This window comes from Martes martes (genome assembly GCF_963455335.1).
Source record: "Martes martes genome assembly, chromosome: 1".
NCBI lineage: Eukaryota > Metazoa > Chordata > Mammalia > Carnivora > Mustelidae > Martes > Martes martes.
The window spans coordinates 93,287,785-93,315,104 of NC_137888.1; the positions used below are offsets into that span (position 1 = coordinate 93,287,785).

The 27,320-nt window shown below is 43.9% G+C and overlaps 1 protein-coding gene across 1 annotated transcript in view; it reads right to left on the minus strand.

Annotated features, from left to right (window-relative positions):
- SLC7A14 (solute carrier family 7 member 14) overlaps nt 1-27,320 on the minus strand; it is a gene marked incomplete at both ends in the record, with an annotated part of 49,618 nt that overhangs the window by 13,429 nt on the left and 8,869 nt on the right. The window contains 4 exons of the mRNA XM_080826897.1: nt 1,952-2,160; nt 4,680-4,826; nt 13,405-13,622; nt 15,329-15,565. Coding sequence (XP_080683023.1) covers nt 1,952-2,160; nt 4,680-4,826; nt 13,405-13,622; nt 15,329-15,565 — 811 coding nt within the window. The remainder of the gene's footprint in view (nt 1-1,951; nt 2,161-4,679; nt 4,827-13,404; nt 13,623-15,328; nt 15,566-27,320) is intronic.

Genomic DNA, 27,320 nt, shown 5'->3' on the forward strand with positions numbered 1-27,320 from the left:
AACATGTGCTCATAGATGCAGGCTAAATCCAGCCAGTTACCAACTGGAGAAGACCAACAAAGGTGAATGAATGGCAGGTACTATTTTAGTAGTTCCTGTGGGCCTTAAGTTGGTTCCTGCCCTCCTCCTCACTCTCCTCCTAATCCTCCCTCCTCCCCTCTCTTCCATTTCTCCCTTCTTTTCTTTTTCCTTTTTCCTCTTCCTCTCTTTCTTTCTTTCTTTCTTTCTTTCTTTCTTTCTTTCTTTCTTTCTTCTTTCTTTCCTTCTGAGAGAAAGAGAGAGTGAGTGTGAATGAGGGTAGAGGCAAAGGGAGAGAGAGAGAGAATCTTAGCAGACTCCATGCCCAGCATGGTGTGGGGCTTGATCCCACAACCCTGAGATCATGACCTGAATCAAAATTGAGAGCTGGTCATTTAACTGACTAAGCCATCCAGGTCCCCTTCCCTTATTTTTGTGTTTTACACATGACTGTTGGCTGAGCTTGGGATCTTTCCTCTTAATTTTCTTTGAGAGCAGAAAAACCTTTTGGATGTGTGAAGCTGTCACATCTCCATGATAATTGGCCTCTTCTGGATCTGTCCAGCTCCCAAACATGGCAGCTCAGACCTTGTGATGACTTTGAGGGTACGTAGAGGAAATGAAGCAGAAGATGACAGCTGATGGCAGAAAGTCCCTGAGGAGATCCCTCCATACCCCTGAGAGCTCCTTGGTCTCTATGCTTTTTTTTTTTTTTAAGATTTTATTTATTTATTTGTCAGAGAGAGAGCGAGAGAGAGTGAGCACTGGCAGACAGAGGCAGAGGGAGAAGCAGGCTCCCTGCCGAGCAAGGAGCCCGATGTGGGACTTGATCCCAGGACGCTGGGATCATGACCTGAGCTGAAGGCAGCTGCTTAACCAACTGAGCCACCCAGGCGTCCCTTGGTCTCTATGCTTTACTCCTTGCTTTGTGCTCTGGAAGAATGCCTTCACTGCAAGGCCCTCATATGGTGGGCACTGGGAACCAAGATGTGGGTCACATTCCCTTTGTGTCCACGAGCAGATTGGCCACTTCATGGCCAATGTTGGTGTAGTTAAAAATCTGGTCTTTGGAGTCAGACTGTCATGAGTTTAAATCCTGGCCCCTCACTCAGTAACTGGGGGTTGGGGCAAGTTATTCTCACCTGAGTATACTCATCTACTATATTCATTTGCAAAACAGAGTTATTGTGACAACTAACTGAAATACTGTATACAAAGCACCTAGGATACACAAATATTCAATAAATGGTAGCCATTGTTGCTACTGATAGTAGGCTCTGTTCGGATGGTCTTATCCTCCCTGTGATGGTAGCTTGGAATGTTTGTGGCTTCAGAGGAGCTGTGGAGAGATGGGCAGTACCAGGCCTCAATGTGAGGGCAGGCCTGAGATGTTCCTGGGATCCTTCCCTCTGGAAGCTGCCCCAGTGTGACATTTGGACACCCAGAATCTTCACAAAGCAACACACAATGCTGAACAGCAGAGGTGGGGCAGTTAAGGGAACATACCAGTTTGTGCTAGATTGAGGGACCCAGAGTCAAACTGAGGGACCCTTTCAGGGCTTATATTCCTTTCACTCAAACTCTTTGTTAGGATATGTGACAAATTCCAAAGTCTATGTGACTTACATTCACATCAAAATTATAGTCAGGCTGGGGCGCCTGGGTGGCTCAGTGGGTTAAGCTTCTGCCTTTGGCTCAGGTCATGATCTCAGGGCCCCGGGTTTGAGCCCTGAGTTGTGCTCTCTGCTCAGTGGGGAGCCTGCTCCCCGCCCCCCCACCACCTGCCTCTCTGCCTACTTGTGATCTCTCTCTCTCTGTCAAATAAATAAATAAATAAAATCTTTAAAAAATTATGGTCAGGCTGACAGTGAGTGACATTCTCCCTGGACAGGCATGGCAAAATAGAATACATTTCATGGAGCATAGCCCTTACCTGAAAAGGAGCCCATCACCAGCCATGGCATAAATGACCCTTGGCATTGGGAAGAGGGAACCCAGCAAGCTGACCGTCAGTCCTGCAACTGACCCAATGGCCACTACGAATTTTGCAGCGTAGAACCCATGGGCCACAAACATCTCCATGAGCGGGGATTCCGTGTCGATGGCATTGTATGGCACCATCAGAGTTAAGATCATGCTCACCTGTTAAAACAAGAGAAAACATGGCTGGAGGTAGGACGGTCGGCATGGATGGATGTCCCACAGGAGAGTAAAGAGAGCTGGATGTTGGATTTGCCACTTCCTGGCATATGCCCTTAATTTAGACTAGTCACTTGGGTTCCAGAGCTCTTGGTCTCAGTATTTTCTCCTCCCATTAGAATTTCGTGGTCTTGGTGAGATGATCCTCAGTATCTCTCTGGCCCTTTCATAACTGAGGAGTAAGCATGCAGGTATGTAAGCCCCACAACAGCAGAACTACATTGACAGTCCAATGAAGGGCAGATATTGCCAGGTGGAAGGAATGACAGCCAAAGGCACTGGAGCCAGGGCCTAGCAGTGACCATGGGCACACTGCCCACATAGCCCAGACTCTCATTTATTTGATACTTTCAGGGTCCTATACAGTCTTAACTATATACTCCCTTTCACCCTGAACACCAGAGATAGAAACTCCAAAGATAAGTGATTGGAGATCCATAGCCAGTTAACAGATGTGACCCAGATAAGGGCTCATATTTCCATTTCTTCTCTGCAGCTCAGTGCCAGGAGCCAAGCAGACCAACAAACAAATTATGGCATTGGGATGGAACCCAGTTCTACACTGGTTTTGTAAGGCTGTTGTGGCTTTGCTTAGCCAGGAATCACTTGGCTCCCAGGACCTATCTTCCTTTGTATGTGATAAATCTGCCATAACATCCCTTCCTCATGGCCCTGGGCCACGAAGCCACCGGTCATAAGGCCAGGGCTTCCCTGGCCTGCAAAGGTCAATACTGGCATCAAGAAGGGAGTTCAGAGCCTGAAAGGGAGAGGGCAGTGCATTTCTAGACCACTTCTTCGCATATTTCTCAGGAGCCAAAATCCTCTGGCGAAGCCATGGGCTGCCAGGGAGGATGGGAGGATGGACTACCACAGCCCCACAGTTTGGCTCTTCTGATGGTGGGATGACAGCCTGCTGACCAGCACAACACCAAACAGCCCCTGAGTCATGGGTAAGGGCCATGTGTTCTCAAAGAGAATGTTTCCCGGCAACTTCACCTCTTGCAACATCCTCTTTGGGGGTGGGCTAGAGGAGAGTGGGACGGATTCCTACAGCAGTTTGCATTGAGCCTGCTGCTCACGTTAGATCAGGATGGGCAAAAAGTTGATAGATGCACAGAAGTACTCTGTAGTCTATAAAGCGCTGTTCTAAGAAAGGAATTGTGATTATTAACTTTATTGTGTGTGCCACGGGGGTTGACCCCAGGAGGAGGCAGAGGGATATGAGGGAGGAATAAGAGGGGAAAGGCAGAGCTGAGTGTCTCTGCTGCTCTTCCCACATCACTCCCTGAACACGCTGTCTGCAGGGATAATTAGGGTCTGGATAAAATGAAGCCACCTACCTGTGTGTGCATAGAGGGATAATTGACCTACCCATAAACAATTGTGAGGAGGAAGTGAATTCTTATAAACCACATTGAAGGCTGCTCTTGTGTTTTCCTTTGGTGTCCAGGGCAATATTATTTTGCAACTTGCCATAATGATCAAGCCAGCCACTGGTCTGGCTTCCTTAGTTGCTAAAGATGTTACTGTTTTGCTTTAGTTTCTGGGAGAAAGGTACTTTTCCTATGCTATGCAGCTGGTGTAGCAGTGCCGATAGGACATGTCCTCAGCTGCTGGCTCTTTCCTATTTCTGGTAACTGAAGTGAGTGGGACCCTCAGGGCCTGGGGCATTGGTGTAATGACCTACCTATTGGCTTGTCAACTGGTTCTTCCCATTGCCAGGGGTTGGGGTGGGGGGAATGTTGGCTGTGAGTGAACTATTTCTGTGATAGAAATTCTGGGAGGAGCTGACAAATGACACATGAAGAGTGTGAAGATCGTCTCAGGGAAGTGACCCTGAGAAGACAAGGCTGAAGGCTTCCTTCTGAAGATTCCTTTTAGTAGGAAAACCTTAAAAAGAAGCTTGGGCCAGTGTAAAAAGAGGGAGCAACAGCAAAAAGAAATTTTCTTTGAGACTTAAGGGGAAGAGTGTCTCTAGAGGATGATGTGTTCTCTCTCCCCACTCTGGGAGAGCCTTGCCTCTCGCTGCCGGGAAGTTCCCAGAAGACAGAAGAGCATTGAGGAGGGTGCACAGAGGTCCACAATGCCTCTGCTTGCACACCCACCCGTTACTGCCAGCCTATGATCTGAGCTCCTTGGACAGCAGCCCACTCCCTGTACACCATCCCTGGGCAGCAGCAGACACCCAGAGCCTGCGTGTGTGGGGAGGAGTGGGGATGGAGACTCAGAGACCAAGGGTGAAGTGAGGGCTCGGGGCTGCTCCCGTGTCCAGTTTGGAGTCCCGATTTTCTTTCTGTCATGAGTGGATGGGGATAGAGCGTGTGTGGACACATGCATACGGTTACCAAGACTGCACAAGGAGGGACCACTTCTTGACAGAAGGTAACCCAGTCCCAGAGCTCCATTTTAAAGTCAAATACGAAAAGGCCATCAGGATGGTCCTGAAAGGATGTAGTACTTACAGAAACATATGCTGTCAGGCAGATGACCAGGGAGGCGGTGATAGCATAAGGGATGGACGTGTTTGGATTCTTGGCTTCCTCTCCAGTGGTGGCGATGATGTCAAAGCCGATGAAAGCATAGAAACACGTGGCTGCTCCTTGCAGCACCTGGTGGGATAATGGCATTTCTCAGACTCAGAGTGTCAGGGCAGCACAAGGGCCTAACACACGGTACCAGCAACTGCCCAGTGTCTGGTGACATTACTGAGCAGCAGAGGGAGTAACATAGTGGAACTTGTGCTCAAAGCTTGAGTTCTGATCTCCTGTACTTTCTAGCTGTGCGACCCTGGGCAATTTCTTCATGTGTAAAATGGAGATAAGGAGAATTTTGGCCAAATGAAAATTGGGTTGTTCAACACATTCAGATCATTTTGGGAAATAAGTGGGGTTATAAGCAAATCAATAAGTTGGCTATCCCTATGTCTTGGGGAACTCATTAAAGCTCTCTGTGCTTCATTTTCATTCAGTGGTTCTCACCCACTATGTGACCTCCCTTAGGGGATGTTTGGAAATGTGAGGAGCTACTTGTGAGGGTCACAGAGACATGGGGCATGCGCTTTCAGCATTTAGTGTACGGGGCTCAAATGCTAATGCACAAGAAGTTGTCCTGCCCAAATTACCATTAGTGCCCCTGATAGATCATCTCTGTGGTAACTTCTAGATCTGAAACGCTATAAAAGATGTTCAGATCTTCAGATATCCTTTTGTCTTTCATGGGAACACAGGTAGAGACAGTTGGATTTTTTGCTCTTTTGGAGGCTTGAGTGACCTAGTTGGGCTACAAGGCAGGAGAGGATGTGTGGTAAGAGGCCCTGTAGGCCTTGGAGGTGGTATCCAGTGACATCTGCTGGATGTCTGTCAGACAGGAGCCTGCCTGGCTCCAAGGGTGGTTGGGACTTGATAAGTCAAGATGTCAGTGAAAATCTTCCCTTAATGAGAGTGTTACTTTCTTCCAAGGAATCAACTAATATTTCCCCACCTAAGCATTTGCAGTGTTAGCTGAAAGGAAAAAGTATGCCTCTTTGAATGCTTGGGGACTGTCCTTTTAGGGGAAGGTGAGAGAGCTTTTTCCAGGCTTGTGTGTAGAGGGTGAGGGGCCTTGGCAGTATGTAAGCTCTAGCCAGGGGTCCAGGAATGAGATTCATTACAGAATGGACCATTTCCCCCGCTTTTCTTCACATATAGCTTATAAATGATGAAATTCAATGCATGTGCCAAGCGGAGAAGCTGTGCCCAAATTTTCACTCTTAAACTATCCTACTGGTTTCTCAATAAGTAAAAGACAAAATACTAAGTACTGGAACCTACTGGTACATTACAAACTAAAGATCTTCTCAAACCTCAGAAGCAAGTTTTGGTCACAAGTCTCCCGCCTTCTGGGTTTCTAAAGTTTCAGTTTCCTAATTGGGGGTTCTTATCCCGGGGTCCATTCAACTCAGGAGGTCTATGAATTTTGTTGGGAAGAGATTACCTTTTTATCTTTACTAACCTCTGACTGAACACCAGCATTTCTTTTAATAACGAATGTAGGTAACAGACAGTACCTGTGACTGTGTCACCAATAGCGATCGGATCTTTTTTCCATAATAGATTGTTGTAGAGATGTTGAAGTAGCACTTGTGCTTGTTGCTACTTCAAATTATGTTAGTTATTAGACATAGATATCAATATTTAAAACAGTACCAAAGAAGCACATTGTTATTATATCATGATTTAAAAATATTTTTATAACTATATTTTAATATATTTAATATATTTTAATGTATTTGATTTCTTTTGAATTCCTATGTAATTAGGTTCTTTATTTATAAACACAATTCTTAGAAGGGGCTCAGAGTCTTCACCAGACTACCAAGGAGCATGTAGCACAGAACAAAGAACTCCTGGTCTATTCTAATAAGTCAGGTAGAAAGAACTTCTCAAACAAGCAGTTGTTGTCAGGGCATACGGGCTACTTTCTGGGAGGGGAGATAACTCTCATTTCACTTCAGTAAAGTCCTTCATTTCAGGGAACGGAAAGTGTTTGGATCTCCAGTCAAGGACAGAAAACAGGTCTCACTTCATTGTGCATGGAGGTTCACAGGTTTGGAAACGTGCTTGTTTTCAGTTGTCTAGGAAATGTTTTTGGTCTTTAAGGATGAACAGATGCTGGGATTGCAGATTCCTTAAACTGCCCCCATCAAGGAATGCATTGCTTCAAGACAGCTTCCAGAAAACAGGCTCTGCTTTCTCTTCCTTTAACATCCTTCTTCCCTTACACATTTATGCACATGCGTGCACACACAACTCCTGTAAACCATACGGATCTGTTACGACAATCAGTCTGATGATGTATTGCTCCCAGTTAGGGGGTCCCAGGGAGACAGTGCGATGCCTCTTTGGTGTGGTCAGTTCTGGATGGAAAGCTAATAGATATTGCCAGCCCTCACTGCTGAGGAAGGGGGAGGGTGGAAGTGTGTTAAATAAGAACTTTGGGGCACATCTACACTAGAACAAGATGAGAGGTCTGTAAGCCATGCCGTGTGAGGAATCACTGGGGACCTAGAGATGTGTAACATGAAAAGAAAACTCAGTGAAAGACATGGAAGACACCTTACAGTTTTGACGTACTGACCATGAAACAGTTGGAGGAGAAGTATACTGTGGGCTCCAGAGGGAATTGCAAAGCCATACAAGAGGGTGGGGGTGTTGGGGGCAGGCACTGGATTTGGTGAAGAGAGCAGATTTTGTGGACTATCAAACTGAGGGTGGTTCTGTCACACACAGGCTTGGTGACCTAGAACAAGCTCCTAATCTTGGAGCCTCATTTTCTTAAATGGGGATGAAAATAGTATTTAGTTCATAGTGTGGTTATAAGGATTAAATGAGATAATATAGTGAACTTCAGTCATAGACCACAGTGGGTGCTTAATAAATATCAGCTCTTGCTAACAGCATTTTTTATTACTAAAGTAAGTTTTCTAGAACAGATGAACCCAAAGGCATAAACAAATTCTTCCTCCTCCTTGTTTCTTTTTTTAGAACTGGACATATATTTTATTAACTGCTCCATTTTGACAGGCACTTTTTGATATGGATACAACCATGAGCTTAACCCCCGAGGCTTGGAGCCTAGAGGGCGCTGCAAGACCCCAAGTGCGACCTTGACCGTGGTAATAAACTGAACAAGATTAATAGGTGTTTATATTCTTTGTAAGACACAAATGTTACTATTTTCCAAACAATTTAAAGAATAGATGGCAATTACTGATAGTTATGGGATACCAGAATATTGACTAACTCTGGTCAAGTTGGGAATGGAGGGGGAAAGTTTGCGAAGAGAATGTCTGTCAGCCTGAATTTGCTATGTAGAACTGGAAAGCCATTATGACTGAAGGACGACTGGACAGATCAAAGGTAGAATGTTTAGAGGTTCCACTGCATTAGGTAGGAATCAGAATTTAACTCGGATGGTTTGAATGAGATGATTTCAGTAAAGGTCCCATTGGCTAAGTCCAACAGGGAGCAACCGGCAAGGGGCCTTCTGGAGCATAAAACAGAGTATGAAGGGTGAATAATGGATGGGGGGGGGGGGGCAAACCTGCAAGACCAAACAGATTCTGATCTAACAAGACATAGATCAAATAAACAAATTATCGAAGAAAAGAAAAGAAAATTAGCAAATAAATTCACCTATTTTACTTAAGTTAGTTTGAATGAGTTTTTCTTCCTTACAAGCAAATGATCCCTGATTGATGAATACAAAAGAGCCAGGGAATGAAACTGTGTATGGGTGTGTCTCTACCCTAAAGACCACTACTAAAACTACTTTCCACTTTGCTCTATCCAGACCTCAGATTTGGCCACTGGGATCTGTGATTAGGATTTCCTTCCAAGTATGGAAGAATGTGTGTGCACTTAGGAGTGAGCATCTGTGAATGAGATTGGTGGGTGAAGTGTGTGTATATGTGTGTCTCTAGGTTCACTGGTGCTTTATCCCGACTTTTAAAATTGACTTTTTAATTTGATGACATAAGCAGAAATGGTTTTCCAAAGTAAAGCTGGTATAGCTTCTCAGCTGGGTGATGCAGATCAGCCCATCCCCTTAGAGAACTTTAGTGGTGAAAGCAGCATGTGCCTCAGTTGCTGGAGGGCTGGCTGCTGCTTATTTAGCTGTCAAGCAATGTCATTAGTGGCATGCTATTCAGGGTGTGGAGTCCCTAAAAGCTGGCTTCCTGTGTGGAACTCGTATTTGTGAGGCAGCTCTCCATACTCTGCCTTGGCCATTCTGCCAGATGCCTAGGAGCTAATTAGGTATCTTTATATAATTCACTCCCAAGGTAACAAGACAAAACTCTGACTTTAATAGCATTTTCTACCACCCTCATTCTCCAGATCTATTAACACCCTGTCCACAGTGACAGTGGAATGTGCTAATAGGTTCCAGCAAGTGAATTAAAATGTGGAGAACATGAAAAACAACTTTCCCTTTGTTTGGAGGCGGTCAGCATTCCCCACAAATACTTGTTATGGACCATTTTCCTGGGAGCTATTTGTGCGGGTAGAGTGTCTCATTTGGTTCAAGAAAAACCATAAGATATCATCAAGAACAAATAACATACAGGGAATACACATCCAACAATGTTCAGGGGCTGAGGAACTGTAGAGGGAAACAGGGGTTCAGCTGAGGGCCAGCAGTTACTTGATCTAGAGAAAAATGTTTGTTGTTCTTAAGCTCTTCAAGACCAAAGAAGCATTTGACCCAGAACCTGTAAGTGAGTAAACCATTCCTTAAGCTATTTTCTTTGGAAGGATGCGGCTGGAGCAGGGAAAGAGTAAGCTTACGAGGGGGTCCATGGCCAGAGGATAGATTGTTCATTATTAACCCTATCAAAGTACATGAAAATTGTGTTTCAAGTCATGTAATGGTATCCTTATAAACCATCTCCAACACAATGATCTTCTCCACCCCCTCCTACCTGAAGTGGATTAGAACTCTGAACTAGGCCCCTTGTCAGGGGTAGAGGTCAGGTTTTCCCTAAGGAGAAGACCATACAGCTGCCAAGTAGGCAACTCACCTTTGTTGACAATTGTTAGGTAAGAGAGTAGGGAGTGTGTTTGTTAACTTGGTGGATGACATGTTCATGAGAGGGTGTCACACTTTAAAAATTAGGATCCCTATTCAAAGTGGCCTTGCTAGGGTTGCCTGGGTGGCTCAGTCAGTAGAACATGAAACTCTTGAACTTGGGGTCATGAATTCAAGCCCCATGTTGGGCATAGAGCTTACTTAAAAATAAAGCAAAACAGAACCAAAACCAAAGTGGCCTCACTGGACTGGAAGAGTGACCAGAAAACAAAGTTGAGAAAGAACAGGTCCAGGCCAGTTTGCTAGGGAGGAAATGTACTACGGAGGAAGCCAAGGCCAGGCGGATAGGAAAGAGGATGAGTCAGCACCATCCTCAAACTGGGCTGTCCTTTGTGCTCAGCTGATGCTTTTAGTCACAGCCACTAGAACACATATTTGAATTTCCTACAGGGATAATGAATTTACAGTGAAAAATGCAAAATCCCAGCAAACCTTTTTAGTGGCCAGTGACAAACCTACTCAAGACAGTAAGGTTGGGTTGGAATGAGGTTAGTGAGGTTGAAGATGCAAAAAAGAGACAATTGGTTTCATGTGTCCAAACCCAGGTCGGGGGAGTAGTGGAATAAATAAGGACTTTGACTCATCCAGGACTGGGACTGAATTTCAGCTCTATTACGATCTAGATCTGTAACCTTAACTTTTCTCAACTTAAGGTATTTTGATGTAAAAGTAGAGATCAGAGCTGTAGTGAAGATTATCTGAAAACTGTATATGAAAGCATGTGTCACAAAGAAAATGGTAAGTTAAGAATGGCATCCTTCCTTTCTTTTCTTTTATGCCTGACTTCTGATCTTCTTTTCTTGCTACAAAAGCTAGTGAAAACCTGGGTGTATAAATGGGAGCCCCTAAGTCTGCCTTGATTAGTTCCTTCCTCGATGGGGTGGATTCCTGACTATCCCAAAGAGGGATATGGGGCCCTCGAGTGTGAAGAGGAGACCCCCAGAGGTAATAAAGACTCCAGAACAAAGACAGAGGGATAGGTTCAAAGACTGGTTCATCTTCTTCAGCATGAACAAAGGGTATTTGGACAGAAGAGATTAACTGCTTCCAGTCTTTACATGGGGCCTAGACTATAATGTGTGCCATTTGGGTGAGCTCTTAGATTTTTGAAAATTAGACATGAACTGAGTAATTACAAAATGTTTTCAAATTGTTTTGCTATGATGTCTTAGTAAATAATGTACTTTGGTCTGGGCTGGTTTACACTCCCATGTGAAGGTAAGAAAAGAGGATGGGGCGCCTGGGTGGCTCAGTGGGTTAAAGCCTCTGCCTTCGGCTCAGGTCATGATCCCGGGGTCCCGGGATCGAGCCCCGCATCGGGCTCTCTGCTCAGCGGGGAGCCTGCTTCCTCCTCTCTCTCTCTCTGCCTGCCTCTCTGCCTATTTGTCTGTCAAATAAATAAATAAATAAATAAAATCTTTAAAAAAAAAAAAAAAGAAAGAAAAGAGGCTAGACCATGTCTTAATCCTTCTTCTAGGTCTAAGACTCTATGGCTTTGTGAAAGTTTAAAGGAAGTGAGAGCATAACATGTTGGATTAGTTATCTTATTACATTTTTCAAGAAGACTCAGAAGCAAGGAACGACCATGTAATAGGAAGCGATTTGGAGTCACATAGACCCAACTAGGAATTTCAGCCCTGGTGCTGACTGGCTAAGTGACCCTGGCTAAATGAGTTCTGCCTCTCTGAGCCGTGGATTCTCTATCTGTTAAGTTGGGCACAGCAGTACCTGCTTTAAAGTTTTGTTAGAGCACAATGCTGGGCACCTAATAGATAGTTGATACACTCTAAACTCTAAATAGTGATAATAAGTATCACTATTATTAACCACACAAAGTGTACCAAGAAACCATCCAGGATGTTATTCGTTTTGGCCAACTATTGGTACAATTAGTTTTCCCGGGTGATGAATGAGAAAATCCAAAAGCACAGAAGTTAGCTGTTGGCCAAAGTCTTAACAGTAAGTCCATGACCTCAAAATTTCTTAGATTATGAAAAAAAAAATGGTGAGAACGTTTTTGTGTGCTAGGATAAGAATGCAGTTGAGTTCCGGAAAAACACTTCTTCTTTGCCACTCTTGTAATTTGTTGTTTCTTTTATTTGATAGGAAAGGAACGATTTGTATTGTAAGAAATTGTTGACTCGGGGATCAAGAATGGGGTGAACAGTTTCTTTGTCTCTTCTGGTTTTGACCAGTTTCAGGATTTATGCATTTCAAGGAGGAGGGATGAAATTTGTGGTACTGTGGAATTCTTACAGATAAGCAGAAGACTAAAAATCTTGGCTTGAATTGCTCTCTTGCTTATTTCTCTGCATTGAACAGTGTGGCACGGTTCAGAATAGATAGGAGTTATTTTGAGCATTCTCCAAGAGAGATTTCTGGTCCCTGGACATCTTGGAGGGAAACCAGTCTAAGCCAGAGCTTTTTACAAAAGCAAATCTGGTGGAGTCCCAGACTTGCTCTCTGCCAGGGCTAGGCAGACGTGCCTCCCTTGGGCTCAGTTTCTTCTCCTGCTAGATGAGGGGTAGAAGCAGGTGATTCTATAGATCTCTGCCAGCTCAAAAGTCTCTGATTTATGTTCTACTATTTTCAAGAAAGGAATAGGTGGTTGAATTTTACCAGTGAATTCAATCAAGTAAGCATTTTTCGTCATATCAGAAAAAGGATCCAGGCACAATTTAGAACTCCTTGTCAGTATTAAGATTTTGCCCCCTGACCTTTCCATTTTTCTTTAGTGTAAACCTCACCACCCAGATCAGGGGATTGAGATTTCAAAATGTCCTTTTGGTCCAGCCCACTTTCTGGCCAACTCTCAGACCACACTAGGTGGACTTCTCTGCCATGAGCCATGCCACTAGAGTGGGATATATGACCAGCCTGTGCTGTGCTACTCAACTGCACCTAGACCTGAATGGGGCTTTTCCACGTTGGGTCAAACTATGGGATTACATTTAAAAACTATTGTTTCCCTAGTTCTATACCCAGGCAACACTCATCCCTTACCTATCTACCCGCTCTTCTGGCTCCTTTACTGCCTTGTCTATTTTGGGCTATCTGTCTTCCTGAAAATACTCTAGAGGGATTTTCTAGGACCAAGCTGTTCATATACAGGCTTTGGAGTCAGACAGTCCTGGCTTTGGGCCTTGACTCTGCCACTTACATTGTGTGCTTAATAGTGAGTCCCCTGACTTCTCTGAGCATGAGTTTTTCATCAGTAAGACCAGAATATAAATATCTTCCTTCCAAAGTTATTAGGACACTTAAATATTACATGTGGAGCCCTTCACATAGGATTAGGCATATTTCAGATGGCCAAAACATCAAATCTATTATGGTTATTTGCATAAAATAGGGTCTCAATAAATGTTTGTGAAACAAGTAAAAAAATGATATAGGAACTGCTTCAGAGCATTCCCATTAAATTCAGATAAAAAATGATGAAAAAGATGCCATGAAGATTATGGGACAGAGCAGCATTTTTAAAAAAATATGTTTCAGACTAGCCACAGGGTGGAAGGCAGAACGTGCAATAGCCTTATGAGCCTTTAGAGATGAACTCACCCCTGACCAGCCATGGGGCAAGAACTGGCCCTCAGCCCAGTATTTCCCATTGATGAAGAAGAGGCCTGCGATCATGATGAACACCCATACTGCCAGGTTCAGCACGTTGAGGACATTGTTGAAGCCCACGGAATTCTTTACCCCCAGTGCAACAATGATGGTGACGATGATTGCAATCACTAGAGCCAGAAGGTCAGGGTATGATTCTTCACCTTTCCCTAGGGGGCAAAGACATGCGTTAATATTGTCCAGAGGGAAAAAAGGGCCATGCAAACTCACAGCACCCTGTCAGGGCATTTGCTCTCAGCTCTGGCAAGGGTGATCACTTTATCATGGAGGGAGGAGAAGCAAGTGTGTGCAGACATGCATGTGTGTCCACGTGTGTGTTTGTGTGCAAGTATATATGTGTGTGCACGTGTGTCTACATTGTGGTCCACAAGTGTCTATTTGCAAATGGGAAGGTTTTGGTATGTAGGTAAGACGACCTGATATCCCGGACCCAAAATTGGGCTATACGACATGACAATGACAGCACTGTCTATGGAACCATGGCATAGAACACCTGAAGTCTGAACTGTCCTGAGACATTCATGCTGTATATATGGGTTTAACATGTTATTTGAAAACTGGTTTATCTTCACTGCTGTTCAATTTATAGTCCATAAATTTTCCATTCCATTCCAGCAATCTTTTCATTTTTAGAAAGTTTTAAAATGTCTATCTTTGAAAACTGTTGGAAGAAGGGTTTCTTTGCATTTATGTGTATGTGGTTGCAGAGAAAAGAAGCCGTGGACACACCCCACCTCTTTGGTCTGGTCTGTTGGCCAGTGGACTCCTGCCCTCTATAGAGGGGAAAAGGCATTGCCTCAGCTGTAAGGCTCCTGAATCTCAGTTGCACCTTTGCCATGACCAGCTGTGTGGTCTTGGGCAAATGCTTCAGTTCCCTGGACCTCAACTCTAAAGTGAAGGGTGTGCACTGCCTGATTTTGGAGGCCCTTCCAGACCTAAAAACTCCATGAAATCAGCATCCTGTGCAGACATGTGGTCTTCATACTTTTTATCTTCTCATGGTATCTGGATGCTCAGCATTTTTATCAGTTCATCTGAGATAGGGACATCAAAGTCACATGAGTGGCACACAGCCACAGAAACTGTACTTGGAAGTTCTGGGGGCAAGACCCCCAATCTTCCTCAACTATTGTTTGGCTTCCCATGAATATCAAAGAGGGTAAAGTTAGACATCAGGATGGAAAGTGGGAGCAAGTGATGGATGGAACTCCTGGTCTTTGTTTTGTGAAGTTCTGATGATTTAGTATTTACCCAGTTATATTGCCCCTCCTTAACTTCTGCTAGACTTGAATCCATTTTGTCCCTTTTAAAAGTATATTTTGTCACTTAAAATTTAACACATGTTTATTTATGAAAATCTTTAAAAATCTGGTGAAACCACTAGAGAAGTTCATTACAGTTATTTTTTTGCATTGGTTTTATTTTTATATAGTTATAAACATGCTGTATATATAATATGCATCCCTTGTCACATGACATCATATAAAAAATGGATTCCATGCTATTATAGCAGTCTTCCTAATCATCATTTTAATCGCTACACAATATGCTTCCACAATTTACTTGATCATTTCCTCCACTGTAGAATCCTTATGCTGTTTCTAAATTTTTTAAATTATAAATAAGGCTGTGATAAGTATCTTTTCATATAAAGCTTTTATGGAAATTAGGATGATTTCCTTAGGATAGATTCACGGGAGAAGAACTACTCTGGAAAAACAACAACAACAACAACAACAAAACAGACATATTTAAGGCTCTTGATACATTTTGCCAAATTGAATCCTGAAAGGGGAACCCATTTATTTGTTGGGGTGAGTCTGCTGGTTGGGGTAAGAGGACATGGCAGTCTCACCCAGGCCATTGAGAGTTCCCACGCTGTCCACCATCCAGCGGCTGATGGTGTGGTTTGCTAACGAGTCGAACATGCTGCTCAGAGCGCTGGCGCCAGCCGCAGTGCCAATCAGGTACTCCAGGATCAGGTTCCAGCCAATGAAAAACGCCACAAATTCCCCGACAGTGACGTAGCTGTAGGTGTAGGCTGACCCCGTGGTCTTGGGGACGCGGACTCCGAACTCTGCATAGCAGACGCCTGCATGGGACAAGCACACGTGGGTGGTGGACTTCAGGAGAGGAGTTAACCTCTTCACCAAGAGGTTTAACCGTCTTGGGTATGAAATACTGGGGAGCCTCTGCGATCTTAGAACAAACACGTGAAATTTATACATATATATGAATAAAATTCAAGGCCAATTCTAACGTCTTTCAGTGTCAGCTCTGAAAAACTTTTAACCTGAATGTCTGGGAAGGCAATCAGAAATAATTCTAATGAACTATTGGTAACTGCTCTTTATTTAGAAACATTTCTATTTGTTGTATATGTCTCTGTGATGTTCCTTAGGTGTCAGAGGTCCTGAATGAAGGTGGGCCTAGGTCATTATGGCCTCTGCACTTCATGGTTACATTATGTTAACATTCTTCTCTTTCATTTTTCCATATTATGGAAGGTGCTCCTCATTTCAGAATGATAGTTCAAGCTATCTGTGACAATTTTGTACTGTATATGGGGGGTGGGGTTGATAAAACATGCAAATCTAAGTAAGTGACTGGTTTTTAACAAGGAAATTTAGCAAGTGGAAAAGATAATTTAATGAACATTTATAGAGGGCGCACTATGTGCTTGGCAGGGTGCTAAGTGCTGGGAATAAAAAAGGCAAGGGAGACGTGAACCTGACCTCAAGGGGAGATCTACCAAAAAGTCAGTGTCCATCATAGGCTGTATAAACTTAATAATACAGAGGCGTATGGGAATACAAAAAGCAGAGAGGAGACACATGTACACCAGCTGGTTTTGAGGTATATGGAAAAATTAACTGGACAAAGAAGGTGGAACATGAAGCGAAGACATGGTGAGCGGGCAGTCTGAAGTATTTGGGTGGAGGGGAGTGTGCATGAGGGGATGGAGGGCAGAGGAGCCTGGAGGGGTAAGTAGAAGCCATGTGTTTTCCAAAGTGGGTCAAGACCCACTTCCACTAGAATCATCTATGAAATCATAATTTTAGGGATGAGGATCAGGAATCTACATTTTCCCAAGCTCTCCCTTTATAATTGAAAAACACTACCATATTCCCTCTTTCTTTGATGGAGTTATAGATCAAATTAGGAAGAGACTGGGAATATGCCAAACTTCTGGGAGTTGGGAGCATTTCCTACATCATCCTGGGAACTCTGGGTGTGAGGCCAGCGGTGGGGTGCCAAGCCAGATGACAAACATAGGACGGCTTGGAGAAAACGCACCAGGAATGGGATATAGGAAGGATTTCAAGGTAAACTTTACCTTTGGTCCTAATTTTCAGGGCCAATCCTGAGGTTCTCTCATCACAAATCAGGGAGTAAAATCAGTGCAAGGAAGCAAAAGCAGAGATGTCAGAAGCCAGGACACAAATGAATGATTAAAGAGGATGCAACATCTCTTTTCCTACCCCTTAGTGCTGTCAGCTCTCAGGATGTCTCTGTGGAAGGAGCACTGCACCAGCGGGGCCGTGCTCTTGTCTCAACTCTGCCTTGACCCTGTTCATTCCTTTATATTCTGTTTCCTTTTGTGTAAAATAAAGGAATTAGATAAGGATGTCCTCTTGGGGTATTCCTACTCTGACACTCTAGGATTCTCCTTGTTTCCTTGAATTTTACAGATTTTGCTGCTAAATATATCGGGCGTATTTTTCCCTTACATCATTTACTGTCTTTTTCTATATATGGAGACATTCTCAGGGCGAGCAAAGCCACCAGTCTCTGCACTGAATAACCTAGGCCATTCTAGGCTGCTCAATTTGAGTTCCTATGTCGGTCCCCTCACCCCTTTGTAAAACAATTCTCCACCTCCTTCCTGGAGTTCTGTCAGTTGTTTCTTTTTGTTGCTGTCACAGGGATTACCTTGAGCAGGCAGCTCACCTCCTTTTCTAAATTGCTGTTTTCAACACCTGTTCTTTAAATTGTTAGAGTGAGTCTAAAATTAAGAGGAATTATTCTCCGAAGGAAGGGCTGGAGAATTTTTCTGTGAGGAAAGTAGAGAGTGTAGAAGCGCTGAGTATGAGGACCTGATAGTGTTTTCTTGAACACTTGAAGGAACTCCTGTGTTTTCATCTCCTGAAGAGAGTTGGGTTTGCAGATATACATTTAGGTTGCCCTTTTAGTGTGGTGTTAGGAAGGGATTAGGAGGCAATCCTAATTCTACTCTTTGGTGTAGGATCCACAGCTTTACCCAATTAAGTCTGATATCCTATGAGTTTCTTCTCCTCACCCCCTTTACTCCTGATAGTGCACAAGTCTTGCAAATTGAAGTTTCTCAGCCAATGCTTTTGAAATTGGCATTAAATTTGATCGTAAATTTAATTTGGAGAGCCATTATTATGAAGTTTGGGCAGTCAGTGTTTCTCTCCTTAATTTGATCTGCCAAATTAGATGTAAAAATACCCAATTCACCATTAGAACCCACTCGCCAAGGGTAGCTGGCAAATAGCCACGTCTTCCTTAGGTCGTGTGAAGGAGCCAGTGCGTTGCTGTCCTACGGCGGAGCCAGAGGCCCTGTGCTGGGCACAGGGCAGGAGCGTATGAAGTCAGTTATTTAGTTCCCAAGGTTCTGCTTAGATTCTAATAGCTGGAGTTTGGGAAGAATAGTGGGAAAACCAATTGGACACTAACCGGGTAAGACAATTCTGCTCTAAGAGGCCAGTCTTTTGGACATTTTGTAAAGGATTTTATTTTTGCATCTTTCTGATTTATTTGCATGCAAGAATCCAGGATTTTAGTGGGCACTAGAGAATATCCAGCCTGACACTGAAGCTCAGTGGTGAGGAGAGATTTCAACCCCAAATGTCCTGAAAAAAACCAGAAAATATTGTCAATCACTCAACTTTTTAAAAATATCTGGTGTGTAAGAGAGACATATTCAAAGGTATCTTTCTATTTTCAATAAAAAAGAAAAACCGAAGGGAAACCATGGTTTTTATCCTAGATCGTGTAATAACTGAGTGTCTAAGGGCAAGTTACTTACCTAACATGGGTAAAGGGAGGAGGCCAGATAGATAAACTTTAGGGTCCCTTCTAGTGCTATCATTCTTTGGTTTCACAGTTAGAATCAACTTTCAGTCATTTGAGTCAGTGGGGGCAGCCCTGGAGAAAAAACAGCAAACCAGTAGTTCTCAGCAAAACTGATACTGCTGCCTAGGGACATTTTGGAAATCTGTGGGGGTGACCATCATTCTCATGATGATTGTGGGCACCTGAGGCATTGAGTAGGTAGGAGCCTGTATGGTTAGACATTCTAACAGAATGTTAGACATTCCCACAGAATGAGGCATTGTCCCGTGTCTTCCATAACTCCCGAGGGTCCCAATGTATCTGTTTATAAAAACAGGTTTGTAAAGTATAAAAACCTGTTCATAATTTCTGAGCCTGAATCTATCTCCATTTTATATATTAACACATTTTTAAAAAAATGATATCATATACATCGAATTTTCCAGGGCTACAACAACTGGGTAAATAGAGGGACATTTGTTATTTGTTTTGTTTGGAATTTCCCAAGAGTTGGCCATTATTTTGGAAAACCATATCATCAAGAGTAACATGACTCATGGTCTCTGGACATCAAACAGCACACCTGTGTGAGTTGTGTAAATTTACACATTTACACAACAGTAGTTGTGTAAATGACAGCAGACTTCTGATAAGTGCATTATGTCTCTTAATGCACTTATGCCCCAGGTTAAGTACAATGAAATGTTATTTTTACTAGAAGTGACTTTTCTTTCATCTAACTTCCATACTCATGGCATATTGACATTTTTAAAAATTAAGTTTGTAGTTCTGGAAGACAGTAGAGGTTTCCTCAAAAAGTTAGAAATAGAACTACCCTGTGACCCAGCACTGCTAGGCATTTACCCAAAGAATACAAGAATACTAATTCAAAGGGATACATGCACCCCAATGTTTATAGCAGCATTATCTACAATAGCCACATTATGGAAACAGTCCCAGTGTCCGTCTTTAGAGAAAGACAAAGACAATATGATTTCAGTCATATGTGGAATTCAAGAAACAAAACAAATGAGCAAAGAGGAAAAAGAGAGAGAGAGAGAGAGGGAGAGGCAAACCAAGAAACAGACTCTCACCTGTAGAGAACAAACTGAGGGTTACAGAGGGGAGTTGAGTAGAGGGATGGCTTAAATAGGTGGTGGGGATTAAGAAGTGCACCTGTTGTGATGAGCACTGGGTGTTTTATGGAAGTCTTATTGTATACCTGACTGTGTTGTATACCTGAAACTAATATTACACTCTATGTTTTTTTTTTAATAAAGATTTTATTTATTTATCTGACACACACACATGCACAGAGCACAAGCAGGAGGAGTGGCAGGCAGAGGGAGAAGGAGAAGCAGGCTCCCTGCTGAGCTGAGAACCCCATGTGAGGCTCGATCCCAGGACCCTGGGGTCATGACCTGAGCTGAAGGCAGATGCTTAACTGACTGAGCCAACCAGGTGCCCCTATACTGTATGTTAACAAATTGGAATTTAAATAAAAACTTAAAAAAATAAAATTTAATTTTAATGACTATAAAAAATTGTGTAAGAAGATAGCATTATCTCTAGTTTGCATTTTAAGGTAGCAAAGGAAGAATTTTAAAGTATTTATTATCTCTGAAGTCAATTTGGTATACTAGGGTGGAGAATCACTATTCTAAATGAGAGAAAAATTTATAACTATTCTCTATTCAATTTAGTAATGCATTAAAAAATTTCTTCCCCTGGGGTTGTCTTCTGAGTCATATTTGCCTTATGCTATTATCAAAGTGATTCTGTATCCCTTGGCTAGCCATCAAGTGATTGGAGAGGGAGAGACATATTGATTCCCGAAGTGTAACTGCATACCTGGAGAAAATCAACATGAAGTGCAAAGTCGGGGTACAGACGGCCATCATGAGTGACCGCCTGCTGCAGACCATTGGGTGGGAGTTTCCCAATGGAGCTGTTCAGAGATGGCAAGTCCTGATCCCTGACAAATACAGAGGATTCATTTGAGCAGAACAAGCGGGAATAGAGTGATTTCTCATAGCCTGCAACTCAGATATCCTTTTCAAATTATCCACTCTTTAAGTATATTATGTTTATAATATATATTTTGTCACTTCCCTATTGTTTTATTTCTATACCCAGGACTGTTTTTGGTTAAATTGACAAACTGCCAGCCTAAAGAGAAGTCAAACTTAGGAGTTACGCATTGAAAAGAGGGTTGAGATATGATAGCAAGGGGATTCCATATTTGAAATATTCTCTATTGATCTCCTCTTGTGTACCATAAGTGATGTATAATTTGAGTTAAGAGAAATTTGGTCCTTTTCAGTGTGAATGTCTTTCCCACTCAGAGAGTCTGTGCTTCTGTCACATACAGGTATAATCAACCCGCCTTACACTAAGTACTCCCAGAGAGCCCACGTATGATGTTGAACTTTCCAAACTGTGCTAGTATGATGCCTCCAGTAGTCAAAATAATCACTGTTTGTGCCTCCTACCACTCACAGCCTGCTCTGCCTCTCCTTTACTCTCTTAGGACCATCTCCTCCATCCTAGGAAGGTGTAAAAGAGAAAGATCCCTCTGGGAGTAGGTGAAAGACAAGGATTTCTCCATTCAAGAACTGTATTTCCCTTCACAGTCCACGGAAGAAAGCCATTAGATATACCAGTACTTTTTAAAAGTGTACTTTCACCTGGAGAGATTCCATCTAGAGGGTATTCACACTTGAATGCCAATTACTCTACTTAAATAGACGTTTTTCCACTAACAGGTAGTTTAACTTACTAATTCCCTAACCTATCTATCAACTAACATACCAATTTCCTACAATAATTTCTGACTTCCTAGTTTCTTTTAAGTGACACCTATTGCTATTTTTTTAAAAGATTTTATATTATTCTATTTTATTTTATTTTTTAAAAAGATTATTTATTTATTTATTTGACAGAGAGAGAGAGGGACAGGCAGAGAGGCAGGCAGAGAGAGAGGGGGAAGCAGGCTCCCCACAGAGCAGAGAGCCTGATGCAGGGCTCGATCCCAGGACCCTGAGATCATGACCTGAGCTGAAGGCAGAGGCTCAACCCACTGAGTCACCCAGGTGCCCCTATTCTATTTTATTTTAGAGAGAGAATGCAAGTATGGTAAGGGGCAGAGGGAGAGGGAGAGAGAATCTCAAGTAGACATCACACTGAGTGCACAGCCTGATGCAGGGCTCAATCATATGACCCTGAGCCAAAACAAGAGTCAGATGCTTAACCAACAGAACCATCCAGACACATGGTTAAGTGCCTATTATGTTAGGCCCCGAAATGAACACCAGAGACAGAGATCTCCTGACCTTAAAGCATCTATATTCCAATCAGGAAAGAGTTTAATAAACAGATGATTCCACATACCCAGTATTTAATACCATATAGTATTTATGAGGTGCTCTGGGAGCCCGGTGGGGTGAGCACTTTTTAGATAACACAGTCCTTCATTGCTGGAGAAGTCGGGATGAAGGGGTAAGCTTCTGATCACACATTGAAGGGTGAGTTGGGCTTTTCCAAGCAAAACCAGACGGGGAAGGGTGGTGTCAGGCAGATGGAAGGGGGTAGCTGGAATGGCACATGCGGGCTGCTCTGGAGATTGGGGAGGATGAGCCGGCAGAGGTGAACTGGGTTCAAGTGATTGAGGGAGTGAGACCTTTTTAATAAATTGGGGGAATCTAGCTGAAAAAATCCACCCAGTTCATCTACTTCTGTAGTTTTAAAGCTTTGTCCTTGGTTGTAAAACCCTCTTTGCACACATAGTGTTTTTTGATAGTCTCATACGAAAATAAGTAAAAGCAGTGGCTCTGTTTGAGGAGGCCTGAGGCTGGTCTGCTTGGATCCCCCTCATCCCATATTTTCCCAAAGCTCTGACCTTCCTCTGTGGACTCACAGGGCTGCACTGAGCATGTGTGGGGATGGGGAGTATGGGGAGGATGGGTGTCAACTGCTTATTGGGGTTGTTCTCTTGATGGTTGATGTGCCTGAGCCCCAGACCTGAAGCTGTTCCTTTGAATAATGACAGAGATTAATGGCTAGAATCCAAGGCTACTGATATGCAGTCCTAGGACTTTCCAACTCATTCATCCATCCAAAACACTTATAAGGTTCCATTTCTCTGCATCTGTGTTAGCTTTCTGACATTTAGAGGTGAGGAGGAAGAATATAGTTCCTTTGTTGTGGGTCTTATGGTCTAGTGGAGAAGACATACAAGAAAACCAACAATTATAATAAAATAACAGAGGAGATATTCACTGCAGGGGGTGGGGGAAAGTGCAGGCGTTGCTTTAAAGAGCTGCAAAGTTGAGTTCTGAAGTAAGGTCTTGGGACAGCCAGAAGGACTTTCCCTTGGGAAAGAGGGTATCAGGAGATGAGAGAAGGGGTGGTCTTCAAGAAGACAATTTGCCAACACCGCATCTTTATTTAGACGTCTAGGATCCGTAACATTGGTAGGGTTGCTCAGAGGGTCAGTCGGGCTGCCTTGGGTGACTGGCCATAGGTCACAGATAGCAGGCCCGAGCAGTTACTTTGAACACATTATCTATCAGTGTTCTCAGTCATGAAGTCATTTACTTCTGAATACCAGTTAGCTGCCATCTCCCAGACACAGGATGGAATCAGCCGTTGGACTGAACCAGTGCACCCCACCACTTAGGCCCAAACATGTCTTTAAGAAAGTCCTCACCAAACAGCATTTAACATGATGGTTGTTACTCATTTCCTTCTCATTTTGTTAGTTTTCTTAAAACATCTTTGTTCTGTTTATAAATTCACAGCAGGGCTAAGACACGTTTCTATACTGCTGTGGTTGGTAGCACTGCTTAAACGTGGATTGGGAGTGGGTTGTAAGGAGAAATCACAGGACCTCAGAGAGAAATAGAGTGTGAATTCTCTTGGAGACATTTGTTTTGTTTGTGACACTGAATTCCAGATGGTGAGCAGTGAAGTATCCCCCGTCACTGCTGTTCCCCTCGAGAAGCAGGTTCTCAGAAACCTCTATTCAGCCCCCTGGCACGTGGGAGCTTGCCATCTTGCACCCGGCTCCTCTTCCCAACACTCTTGATTAGCGGAGAAACTTGTCTATTTCTTTCCCCAGGAGGAATTCATCAGGCTGTCTCTCCCTCTCCCTTCTCTGCTTCTGTCTCATCTACCTTACTAACCTTGCTCACTCTGAAACCTGTCAGTGAAGCCCAGGCAATTTTAACAAATGCGTCTGGAAGAAAAGCAGTTTGTCTGGCAACACCTCTTTCTTTGCGTCTAAGAAGACACTTGTAATTTTTCTGTCAAAGCAGGCCCTAGGTGGACAGTAAGAGCCTGTATTTAGGGGATGGGCAGCGTCAACAATCATGGTGTGTGTGTGTGACACTGTTCTTTACAGAACCTGACAGGGCTTCAATTAAGTTGGGTAGGGAACAGAGGGTTTACAACGTCTCCAAACCAGAACACTGATGTATCAACACATACATGGGAAGGAAGGAAGCTGTTCTCATAGTCAGAGAAGTGACCCCTGAGGCAGGTCAAGGAAGTTTAGTAATTTACTGATTAAATGTGACCAGACTATCTGTTGACTTTCTTCTCTAGATCTCCTTCCGTGAAAATATTTTAGAGCTCGTTGGAGGTACAATTTCTACAGCATGATGAATTAGAATATTGTATCATTTGGTCATGCTATCTTTAATATCATTAGTGTACGCTAGTTTATTTTATTGCTTTATCAAATGATGATGAAGATGGTGATAATAATAATGCTCACGCGGTTGCTTTCAACTAAATGACCCACAGGGTTAGCTGTTACCGAACCCATTTGACCTGGATTGGTCCCTCTTCATTGCTGTGGTTGCCCTTTTCTCTGCTCCTAACATTTTTATGTAGGTGACCTCAGGTCAATGTCAGAGGCAGTCTCGGAGGGAAAAAGATGTTACAAAAGAGAAAAGCATCTTTTTTTTTTTTTTTTTTTGCATCTACCTGTGCTAGGCCCATTGTACACGGTTTCTCATCTCATGCTCCGGTCAGCTGTTCGCAAATGCTGAGGCCACCATCAGCAGCCCGTCTCTGCTTTAGGAGAAGCAGTGAGTGTCATAGAAACCACCCAGTCTCTGGAGAGAGGTCTGGAGAGTGCTTGTGACAACTAAATGAGATACTGCATGCAGATCCCTTTGCCCGGTGCTTGGCACAGAGCAAGTGTTTACTAAATGACAACTATAATTAGTACTAACTGTGGCCTTGAGTAAGGCGTCCAATTCACTAAGTGTTACTTTCCCCATCTGGAAAGCGGCAATGGTGATCCCTGCTAGGGCTTTGCTGCGGTCTGTAAAGGAACACATGGGCTGTTCTGTCATGCAGTGGGCACTCCTCCAGTGGGAGCCATGGCGATCATTACAGAGGAGGAAAGGGAATCGCACAGACTTTCTTAGCAGTAGCCTCCTGACTGTTCATGCAGGACCCTCTGCCTTGTGGGTGGGATCAAAGGGGTTGAAGCAAGAATTGTTGGCAGACGGTTTTAGAGGCTCAGCGTTGGCAGGGATATCAGGAATCATCCGAAGTCTAGACCACGCCCTCTGTGTGCCCAATTCACTTCTAAATCAGAACCGGGGAAAGTTCCTTCTCAGGTTCTAAATATTTAATCTGAAAGCATATGTTCTCTTCTCCAGGCCCAGTTAGAGACTGTGAGGGTGGAGAGAAATTTCCCATTGTCTTGCTCAGCCTTTCTTCAGGAGGCCTCCAGCCCCTCGTTCGAGGATTCTGACAATCGGGCTAGAAAGGCTTTGTGCAGAGAGGACAGAACAGGACTCAAGTGCCAGCTGGCAATTCTCATGCACCCAGATATTTTTCAGCTCACCACACTCCAGGAGTAGGCAGTACCCGCATTTCTGAAGCTGATGAAAAGGGTGTCAGCAAGGACAGACCTAAGAATTTTCTGTGAAGGGACGAAGCCATCCCTTCCTGCCCTGAGGATTTTGGAGTTGGGGTTAAAGCTGAGTGCCAAGAACGCATGCCCCAGCCCTCGTGTGACTCCTCAGCCCATCGGACGAGCAGGGGGGTCCGGGTTCCCCCGGGATGGGCTGCCTTCCCAGCAGGTGCCCGGGAGTGTGAGACACAGTGGATCTCTCATGGGCCTGGATATGTTCTCTGTGGAGGACACTCCTAGACACATGAGCCACCCCCCATAAAAGAGGGGTGCCATCTCAGCTTCTTCCCAGACAGGGCTAATATGCAGGGAGGGCAATGTGAAGATGGACACTGGTGTTCAGAGTGGACGCTGGGCATGTGCAAATCTCCTGAGCTGCCGCGCACTGAGTCGGCTTCGTACCAGGCCCCCCTAGGGTGAGGGCTGATGCTTGGTGTCACTCCTCTTTTATCTCATGGTGGTCATGTCTTACTCATTTCGAGCACCTTTTTCAGTGCACAGAGTTGACGCTGCTTAAATATCTCTTCTTCAGAAGGTGTACTTTGTCACGGGGGCCTGTTTAACTTCCTTACAGCCCTTAAACACAATTTGTAGTTATATGTATTCATTTACTTGTTTTCTGAGGCATAGCCTCCTTGCATGTTTTGAAGCACAATTGTCTTAAAGGGGGCTATCCTGGTAGAGATGAGAATTCCTCTTGGGAAAATACCTTCAGATCCAAAAGAATGCTCTTTGTACAAAGTTCATCTGGCAAAAGTGTGGATAGGAGGCAGGCCTGCTGGGTCTTTTGCTAGGGATGCACGGAGGGGCGTCAGAATCTGAAACACGGATGCTCATTTGCATTAAGAACAAATGGAGCCTCGTTAGGTTGGAGAGCCGGCAAATAGTGTGGGAGTGGTGATAAGAACATGAGCAAAAGGTACTGAGCATTTGTCACGCACACTGGCTATCCTAAGCACATTACATACGCACTCTTCACGAGACACTTATGATGCAAAGCTGTTATTATTTCCAGTTACAGATGACAAATCCAAGATCTAGACAGGCTATTGGGACTTCCTGATCTTTCCCCGCTGAGAGCACACACCCAGAGAATGCTCACATTTGGATGGCTCTGACGAGGAGGTCAGCGGTGACAGCCTGGGGCCTCTGCCACCTCCCAGCTGTGCTGAAGGCTAAGGGATCAGTATCATGGCACAGCTGTAACTTTTGGCAAACTGTTTGGGAAGGTCTAGGTTAAGTACATTTCCCAAGTCACACAAGTTGTAAATGGCAGAGCAAGGCTTGAAGTGAGCTGGATCCATTCTGGGGGCTAACCCCAACCGGCACATGGGTGCTACCTGGGAATGGAAAGAGTGTGTGTGTGTGTGTGTGTGTGTGTGTGTGTGTGTGTGTGTTGAGACACTGGATGTTTCTATACAAATCTTTCCCCTCCCTGGTTTCTTTTTTTACCCTCCTACAGGCAATCGAACCTGAACTGTTCATTTTGTAGAGAAGGAAAGTGAATTCAAGAGGTGAGGGACTTGCCTAAATGTCCTGAGCTGCCGAAGAACAGAGCAGGAATGAGGGTTCGGGTGTCCTGACTTCTGTTCCAGCCCCTGTGGTCCCCACTAGTGCTCAAGATGATTTCACGTGTGCCTGTATGGTTTCTTTGCACGGTTGTCGCAGAGTTCTTTCCTGCATTCTGCAGCACATCCGCCCTGATGCTGAACCCCAAGCAGGTGGCCGGTCTCTCCCACAATACACTAGCTGCTCTTGACATGCACTGTCCACTCTCCCAGGTGCCGTAGAAGATGTGAAAGGAGCCCAGGTTCTCCTTGGTTTGCTGGAGGAAGCT